Below are 9,394 nucleotides of genomic sequence, written 5' to 3'. Positions count from 1 at the left end.
GGGAGTGGATAGACGGCGCCGGGAGGCGGCGCTGAGAAAGCCGAGCGGCGGCCGCAGCGGCCAGGCAGCCGGAGCCAGGATGATCTCCCCGCGGGAACGGGGCGCGGAGGTGGCCCGCTTCTACACGGTCACGGAGCCCAAGCGCCATCCCCGGGGATACACCCTCTATAAGGTCACCGCGCGGGTGAGTCTTGGCCAAGGGAGACCCGCGGAGGGGATGCAGCCAGGCGATCGGGGGGCCGGGAGGGTCCCTTGGCTGGGGGGTGGCTGCGCCCCCGGGTGGGTCCCTGCGCTGTTGGAGGGACGCAGCGAGCTCTCCCTCTCCTGCAGGAATGGGCTGGGAGGGAGAGCCCGGCTTGTCCTCGGTCGGGCAGCCCATTGACTGGTCCCGTGGAGCCTGCGCTGCTCCCTCCACCCAGCCGGTGGGAGCTCTCCAAGGGCTTCCAGCCCTGCCACCCGAACGCCTTCTGAAGGTGCCAGAGATGGGGGGGGGGGAAGACACACGACACGCACCATCAACAGTCTATATCTGTTGATGGCCCCACCATACCCCATCCCAGAGCAATGACCCCATCCTTCCCTAAAGTTTGAGACCCACCATGACCACATCATACCCCTTCCTTCCCTACCTGACCCCCACCAGGATATCCATGGCTGCACCCCCCCCCACTGTGCACCCATAATGGGAGGGTGGCAGGCAGCGTTGATTCGATTCTCTTCCTCCACCCCCTAGTTCCAGTTTCACATTGTAGAGGGCAAGAGGAATCATGTTTCTGCTCTGATCCCTTCCTCCCTCATTGTGGATCTCTACATCCTTGGGTTTGGGAGAAAGTTAGATGAGTCAGATCCTCCCACTCCCTCTGACCCTAAGAAGACAAGGGGAGCAGTGTTCTCACCCGACGTCACCCCTGTGAGTGTGTGTGTTTTCAGTGTCGGTGGGGGGCAGCAACTTTTGGCTGTCCTTGAAGGAAAGGGAAGAATACGCACCAGAATAACACTGCAGACCTGGATGTGCTCCTCTGGGAGGAAGCTCCATTGAAACATAAGGAGAGTTCTGAGCACCTTGTGTAGGATCAGGGCTCTAAGCTACAGACCTCTGCTTGGTAGGAATGTGTTTGGGGAGAAAGCATCTCAACTCTGCATTGCATAGCGTTAGAACGTAAGGAACAGCCACCCACCACCACCGTCATAGCTATAGAGTGGTATTAGTCTACAACAGGGGTGTCCAAAGTTTTTAGCAGGAGGGCCACATCATCTCTCTGATACCATGTCGGGGGCCGAATTAATTTACATTTCAAATTTGAATAAATGTACATAAATGAATATATTAAAGATGAACTTATATGAATGAATGAAGGTCTTGCAGTAGTTCAAGGCCTATAAAAGGCCTTGCACAAAGCAAGGCTGGCCTTTCCTTTCCTGCTGCTACTGCATCACAGACATGAAACAGCAAGCAGTGGAGGGAGCCCTCATCCCGCAGCTCACTCGAGAGGCCAAACAGTTGCCCTCACGCTGAGAGCAGTTGCATCGGGCCAGTGTGGGCTCCAACAAATCTCCAGAGGGCCAGAGGCTCATTGAAGACTGGGGGCTCCCTGAGGGCCACATAGATAGGCCTTGAGGGCCGCAAGTGGCCCCTGGGCCGGGGTTTGGGCACCCCTGGTCTACAAGATCAGGGACCAATTGATGGTTGAATTTAATCTGCAAAGGGCAAAAGGAGGATATGGCTTGAACTGGGCATCCAGATAAAAGGATTGAAGGCCTTTTCTGCAAAGGAAGCTGGTTACTGAGTCTGACCATTGGTCTGTCTGTCTCAGAATTGTCAACTCTAGCAGGCAGCAGATCACCAAGCCATCAGGCAGGAATTTTTCTTTGCCCTACCTGAGGATTAAATGTGGGATCTTCTGCCTGCAGGCTCTGTTCTTCTACTGAGTACAGGCCCTCCCCTCACTGATCTTAAGCAGTGAAGAATACTGTGTACTCTCATGCCTGCAATTCAAAAGGAGGAGCATCTGTGTTTTGTATGAATTTGAAGACTGAAAAATTAGTAACAACTCCCAAGTCCTTCCCCACCCCCTTTTAACTACTGTAAGTAGCAGAAAGAAATAACTTGTCATTCATATACAGGGTGAATTCAGAAATTTTTTTTACAGTGAAGCTGTGATATTGTCGTGGTGTTTAAATCACTTTGACACTTCACAGAACCATGGTGAGATTGTAGCTTGCCACGTTCTTACTTACCCCAGTTGAGGTTGGGTATGATGATCCCACGATTTGGTGACCTGTGATCTTCCTATACGTTTGCCATATCTTGAAGTACTCTGTCACTGTATCCGGATAATTGTTCCATTGTGTCTTCATAACTTAAGTTACTGCCAGCAGTTTGAATCACCTGCCGTATGCTTGGCGCCCCAGCAAGAAACGAAAGGTGCATTCAGATGTTACTTTGGAGGAATCTCCATCCAGTAAGAGGTTTGCAGCTCAATTCTATGCATGTCAGAAGTCCCATTGTGTTCAATGGTGCTTTTAAGAAAGTGTGTATACAGGATTCCAGCCATAGATTTGGGTATGCTCCTCAAATCCCCTCCTCACTGCAGGGAGAAAGTAACCGCTGATCTCAGTTGCACTGAGTGTAGTATCTGAATGTAGTATCATCCACCTGATTCCTGATCCACCCTTGGAAGGAATGCAGGGATATATCACATCCAAGTAAATCTTATTCAGCCTGGATCAGGTATTACTTTCTGTCCATGGTGAAAGGAAGAGCCACACATTCACTTACTAGGTCAGGTTTTTTCTTTGGTACGTATAGGATAAACAGCCCACAAACAGAGAAGGTCTACCTGTTCTATCTAAATTTCATCTCAGACAGAGTAAAAGACATTTTGCCCTGGAAAAGAATCTTGCCTAGTCAGTTTGACTACAATGCATTTTTCTTTCGCCATCTGGCCCAATGTTTCTGCACGTGGCCCATTTGTGAGCTACTTTCCCCGGGACAATTAGGAATTATCATCTGCCTGAGTCTGGGGTAGAAAGCTGCAATTAGCCCATGCACTGCAGGTATCTCTTCCTTTCTGAAGACATGCAGAAAGGAAGAGTCTTCCTTTCTGAAGACTCTTCCTTTCTGAAGACATTTCTGAAGAATGGACATGCAGCCTCTGTAGCGCTGCATTGCTTTCGTAGAGCATGTCTGAATTTGAAATTTCACTTTCAGACTTTTGAGTGGTGAAACTGGAAATTTGGAGAAGGATAATCGTGGTCCTGGAAGGTTCAGTGGCATTACTAGGATTTGAGCCACCTGGTGCAGAAGGCCAGCACATCACCCCCACAATGGACCTCCTCCCATGCAGTGAGCAGAGTAACGCCCCGGGCAGTGGGCATGGTGATGCACAATTGCCCTGTCTCAGCTGGGTTTTTGGCTAGAACTTTTGATAGAACAGAGATATTTAGACACAGTTTGTCTTGTTGCATTCTGCATGAAATGATGCATCATATGGTAATAGCATGATGGTATTACAGGTGGAGCCTATTTATCTGCGTTAGTTCAGTTCCATGACTCGGCACGATCAGCAAAAAACTCATTGTGCTAAATTCCATAGAGTTACGCAAATACACTGCAGCCTGACACTTCCGGATGGAAGGAAACTAAGGCAGCTGTTATCAATCCCCTCCCCTCCGTACTCAGCCCTCCCTGTTGCCAGCTGCCCTGCTTCTTTCACATGGGATGCTGATCTTTTAAGAGTCCATTTCTACTCAGAAGTAAGCCCTATTCCAGTCAATGGGGCTTACTCCCAGGAAAGTGTGGAGAGGATTGTAGGCTATATCTCTTGCTTTGCTTGGTGGGAAGTCTTGCTTGTGTCGGTGATAGCCTGCACCATGGGGGGGGGGTTGCTTGTGTCGGTGATTGCCTGCACCATCTCAATGGGGGGGGGAGGAATTTGGCAAACACGCCCTGGGTTTTTTTAAACAATCCCCTCTGTTGCTACTACACCTGACCCTGTGTGAGTGAGTGAGTGAGTGAGAGAGAGCTCCACCTTGTTGCAAGTGTTCTGGCTACAGTGATTTTCGCCCCCCCCCTTCAGCCTCTGCTGGCTCAGGGGCTCCAGGAGTGCACCATCTCAATGGGGGGGGGGAATTTGGCAAACGCTCCCTGGGTTTTTCAAAGCAATCCCCTCTGTTGCTACCACAACAGAGGAGAGAGAGAGAGAGAGAGAGAGAGAGAGAGAGAGAGAGAGAGAGAGAGAGAGCGCGCGCGCGCGCGCGCGCGCTCCACCTTGCTGCACGTGTTCTGGCTACAGAGATTTTCGGCCTCCTCCTCTTCGCTCGCTCAGGGGCTCCAGGAGTGTTACTGTTCCTTTGCAAGGGGAACCTCTTCCAGGGCTGCAGGGCTATTTCCCTGCCTGGGCGAGGCAGAGTCTTTTTGCAGTATTTTGGGCTGCCTGGAAATAGATCAAGACGCCAGCGCAGCGCAAAGGAGTGTGTGACTTTCGGTTACCCCCACCCCATTCTCGTTGAGAGAAATCTGCAGATAAAAAATCCATTTGTCCATCTGTAATCGCAGAAAAGGTGAGATCCTTCTCTAGGGAATCCAGTTTCCCACCTTATTCTTGGGATATTCTTTTCCTTGCCATTTATTCAGTTGTACAAACTTGCAGCCAGCATTCATCACAGTAGTGCTGTTTGAACGTGGTGAGTGTCTTCTCCCACAAGACATAATCAGAGGGCTTCTGCAGAAGGATGGTTAGTAAGGAAACAAAGGAGGCAGGGTCACTAATGCGGAAACAACAGGAGAAGAAACCTCAAGAGACCCATGAGATGTGGTTGTTTATTATTAAGCCTCATTCCTGGGGATGCTCTGCTTCAGGGGTACTGATGAAGCAAGTGAGCTCCTGGTTTGTATAATCTCAGACTAAATATCTTTCAGGTTTCCTCTCCTGTTTCTGGCAGAGAAGTAAGCCACACTCCTGGGACAGTCTAGTTACTTAATCATAACTGGGGAGAGGGAGTGGGAAGACAAAAAAGAAGATGTAAAGCTGGCTTGGCAAAAAACTACATATAGATTGTGTGCGGCGTGTGAGCTGTAAAGAGCAAATTCCAGAACCATTACTGGGAACAGTGTTCTTAAATACTGCATATAAAGAACTGTAGTCTGTGCTTGCTTAAGCCATTTCTGCCCAATGTTGCATATATTCGACAGGGATCAAATGTGTACACCTGTGGCTGGACAGAAATGGGTTAAGGGAGTAGATATTATGTCCCCTTATCCTGCAGCAGGTTCGTAAATAGCAATAAAAGACTTGAAAAAGCTGGCTTTCTTTTGTTCACCTGCATATCCAGAGGCACATTGCATCACGCTCTCTGGGTTTGTTTGGCTCCTGTGTAACCAAGGCTGATGTACTGTATCCTTTGAATACCAGAGGGAAAATGTTTTGTCGTCCCACCCTTCCCTGGAAATAAGGCTTTCATCATGTTAATCGCAAGTACTGTATCTGTGTACAAGTTGTCTTCTCTTGCTTTAAAACAGAGCTAACCAGCAGTACAAGGCTGGGGTTTGGTGGCTCTGGAAGCTGCTGGTGTTTTTAGCCTATATTTCAACACTTTATAATTTGATTTCAAACTTCAAAGAAGAAAGACAATATCTTCTCTAGTGTGTTCACAGCCTATAGGTTGTGATGTTCAGCAGTGGGTCACTCATCAACATTGATGTGACAGTGGGCCTGGGTAGTTGGGGGGGGCACAGAGTCTTGGGCTGCCATTGGCTTAGCTGGTGTGATGTCACTGAGGGGTTATGCAACCCTGTGGCAGGCAACTGAGTGTCATGGGAGAACTTGGAATTTGAAGTATAGAGTTACTTTTTTGAATCCAAATCACCTGAATGTTGCCACATCCTTTTAATGAGACAATACTGCTTGTTCATCAGAGGGTTTCATAAATGCCTTCTTCACAAGTTAACTGGACTTGTTCTAGGGCGCAGTCCTAACCAACGTTCCAGCACTGGCATAGCTATGCCAGTGGGGTATGTGCTGCATCCTGCGGTTGAGGGACAATCATGGCGGCCTCCTCAAGGTAAGGGAATGTTTGTTCTCTTACCTCGGAGTTGCATTGCCCTTATGTCAGTTCTGGAAAGTTGATTAGGATTGTGGCCCTTGTTGTACAAAGAGTTTTGCCTTGATCCAACACCTGCATTCTGCATTCAGAAATAGGTTGTTCCATGTAGAACTGTGTTGGTTATGTATTTTCTTGCTGTATGATGAGATAGCAGGTCACATTCATCTTTGTGACAATAAGTGCTTGCCTTATGCTGTGTCCATGATGTAGGCTGCGTGCAAGACAGTGTGGTAGGTCTTGTGTTGCTGGGTGCAGCAATGTGCATGTAGCCTGTTTTGCTCCAGTCAGTCTCTGGATTGGAGTGTATGACTGCAGTGTCATGATCTTTCAGTGCACAGATGGTTGTTTCAGTAAGCAAAGAAATCCCACTGTTGGTTTTAAAGGCATGACTGAGCTTTCAAGCTTGTGACTTAAAAGATCAGTTTGTAGTATTTTTAAAAATAAGGAACGGTGGGATGAAAATAAATGAACATTCATGCATCCTGGCATCCGTCATGCTTTGCCTATCTGCACTGGACAGGCCGGCATTGCCACTGAGTTTTTGGGGAAAAAGAATAGCCAGAATCAAGTTTTGGACCAACATTTAAAGCACTGGAATTAGAAATAACATCTTGTGGATTCTCTGTAAAAAGCAAATTAACAAAGGGTGGCAATTCCAGAGAAATGGACTATCATGAAAGCAACTTTGGTAATGCTCTGCATATGTCGATGAAACTTATTTGGGTTTTTCATAGATCAGCAGCTGCAGCAACAACAAAAAGCCTAAGTTTTTCCTGATGCCTTATTTATCCTTACCTAAGGGCGCAATCCTAACCCCTTATGTCGGTGCAAAGCACCGACATAAGGGCAATGCAGCTCTGAGGTAAGGGAACAAACATTCCCTTACTTTGAGGAGGCCTCCGTGAGTGACACCCAACTGCAGGATGCAGCACATGACCCATTGGCACCACTGTGCCAGTGCTGGAAAGCACTGACATAGGGGGTTAGGAATGCGCCCTGTAATCCTACCCTCACTTACCTGAGAGTAAGTCCTATTGAACTATATGGGGCTTACCACTGAGTAGACAAGCATAGGCTTGTGCTGTAAATCATGTTTTCAAGAAATCCGTGCTAAAATCTGCAAGGTATTCTGTGTTACCAACCCTCTCTTGAAGGCCCCAAATCCATAGGGGCTTTATTGATAACTATTAGCATGGCTGTATGGATTTGTCTATTTATTTCACCTATATTCAGCTCATTTTCATTCTTGTAGAGCAACTTACATGGGGCTTGCAGGCAATCTCTCATCCAGGTGAAGACCATGTTGAGGCCTGTTAAGCATTACCAGTGCAACAACACTGCTCGGAGCACATTCTGATAGTTGAATGAAATACAGTCCACTTGCCTCAGTGTCACAAGATGCTGTTTGATTTAGTGGGCAGCGCATCAAAAGCTTCTCAACATTCCACATTAATGATTATATGCAGGTTTTGTGAACACACTGGCAGCATGGATAATGTAATAGCAATTTCTACATCATCTGTAGAAACATCCTTTGTATATCTCCTGGAAAATTACCTCAATTTCTGAGTACTGTGCCTCCATCTTTCTAACTATGTGTGGGAATAATTTGAGTTTATTATTATTACTAATAAAAATATTGATATACTGCATTTCTGCAAAAAAGTTCACCAAGCAGCTTACAATGGAAGTCAAGTGCCTTACTGTAACTAAACGGCGATCTGTCCTAAAACGGTTCACAATCTAAAAAGAAGCAGCACACCAGAAACAACCACTGGAAAAGAAACTGTGCTGGGGTAGAAAGGGGCAGTTGCTCTTCCCCTGTGTAGTATAAGAGGAGCACCACTTGCAAAAGTGCCTCTTTGTTCTGTTAGCAGGGTTTTGATAGTAATTTTGATGTTTAATATTTGTAAAAGCTTCTCTGATTTTAGGGTAAAAGTGCTATATAGTTTCTGTGTGTTTGGGAGATGCCCAGTTGGCATTCATTACATTTTTGTCCACAGTTGGGGCAGAGTACCACCATCCTCACAACAGCCAGGGCCTAGGAGAGGGGGTAAAGGGGGTAATTTGTACCCGGGCCCAGGGCAAAAAGAGGGGCCCAGGAGCCAAAGGAGGGGGCCCAGAAATTTCCTGGGATCTGACATTTTCTTATCTACACAGATTTGTTGCCCATATGGCATGCTGGGGACATTACCATGACTGGGGATAAGAACAGCCCCACTGGATCAGGCCGTAGGCCCATCTAGTCCAGCTTCCTGTATCTCACAGCGGCCCACCAAATGCCCCAGGGAGCACACCAGATAACAAGAGACCTCATCCTGGTGCCCTCCCTTGCATCTGGCATTCTGACATAGCCCACTTCTAAAGTCAGGAGGTTGCACATACTCATCATGGCTTGTAACCTGTAATGGATTTTTCCTCCAGAAACTTGTCCAATCCCCTTTTAAAGGCGTCCAGGCCAGATACCATCACCACATCCTGTGGCAAGGAGTTCCAAAGACCAACCACACGCTGAGTAAAGAAATATTTTCTTTTGTCTGTCCTAACTCTCCCAACACTCAATTTTAGTGGATGTCCCCTGGTTCTGGTATTATGTGACAGTGTAAAGAGCATCTCTCTATCCGCTTTATCTTTCCCATGCATAATTTTGTATGTCTCAATCATGTCCCCCCTCAGGCGCCTCTTTTCTAGGCTGAAGAGGCCCAAATGCCGTAGCCTTTCCTCATAAGGAAGGTGTCCCAGCCCCATAATCATCTTAGTCGCTCTCTTTTGCACCTTTTCCATTTCCACTATGTCTTTTTTGAGATGTGGTGACCAGAACTGGACACAATACTCCAGGTGTGGCCTTACCATAGATTTGTACAACGGTATTATAATATTAGCCATTTTGTTCTAATGATCCCAAGCATAGAATTGGCCTTCTTCACTGCTGCCGCACATTGGGTCGACACTTTCATTGAGCTGTCCACCCCCCCCCCCCAGATCCCTCTCCTGATGCTGGGGACACTACTGATGCCACATGGGTGGGTAGACCTGGGCTCCAAATACTTTTCCAGGTCTCTACCCTCCCCTCACCCTGTTCTACTCTGCCCGTCCCTGTCCCTATTCTGCTCACTTGTCACCACCCTTCCCTGCTCTGTTTCACACACACCTCTTTGCAAAGGGGCCCCAAAGAAATTTGTACCCCCTGGTAAAGTTCTTCTCCGAGGCCCTGACAGCAGCCCTGTGATGTAGGTTTGGTTGACAAAGAATGACTGGCCTGAGGTCACCTAGTGAATTTTATGACTAA

General features: G+C 47.6%; 1 protein-coding gene across 2 annotated transcripts in view; it reads left to right on the top strand.

The window, feature by feature from the left end:
* Nucleotides 1-39: 39 nt before the first annotated feature.
* RPS6KC1 (ribosomal protein S6 kinase C1) overlaps nt 40-9,394 on the top strand; it is a 144,322-nt gene continuing 134,967 nt past the window's right edge. For both annotated transcript variants that reach the window (XM_066619078.1, XM_066619068.1), the window contains exon 1: nt 40-184. In XM_066619078.1, the coding sequence (XP_066475175.1) occupies nt 80-184 (105 nt within the window). In that variant the 5' untranslated portion in view covers nt 40-79. The remainder of the gene's footprint in view (nt 185-9,394) is intronic.

The sequence above is a fragment of the Tiliqua scincoides genome, chromosome 1, assembly GCF_035046505.1.
Source record: "Tiliqua scincoides isolate rTilSci1 chromosome 1, rTilSci1.hap2, whole genome shotgun sequence".
Lineage (NCBI taxonomy): Eukaryota > Metazoa > Chordata > Lepidosauria > Squamata > Scincidae > Tiliqua > Tiliqua scincoides.
The sequence above is the reverse complement of the archived record's forward strand: the minus strand, read 5'-3'. Positions and strand labels throughout refer to the sequence as shown.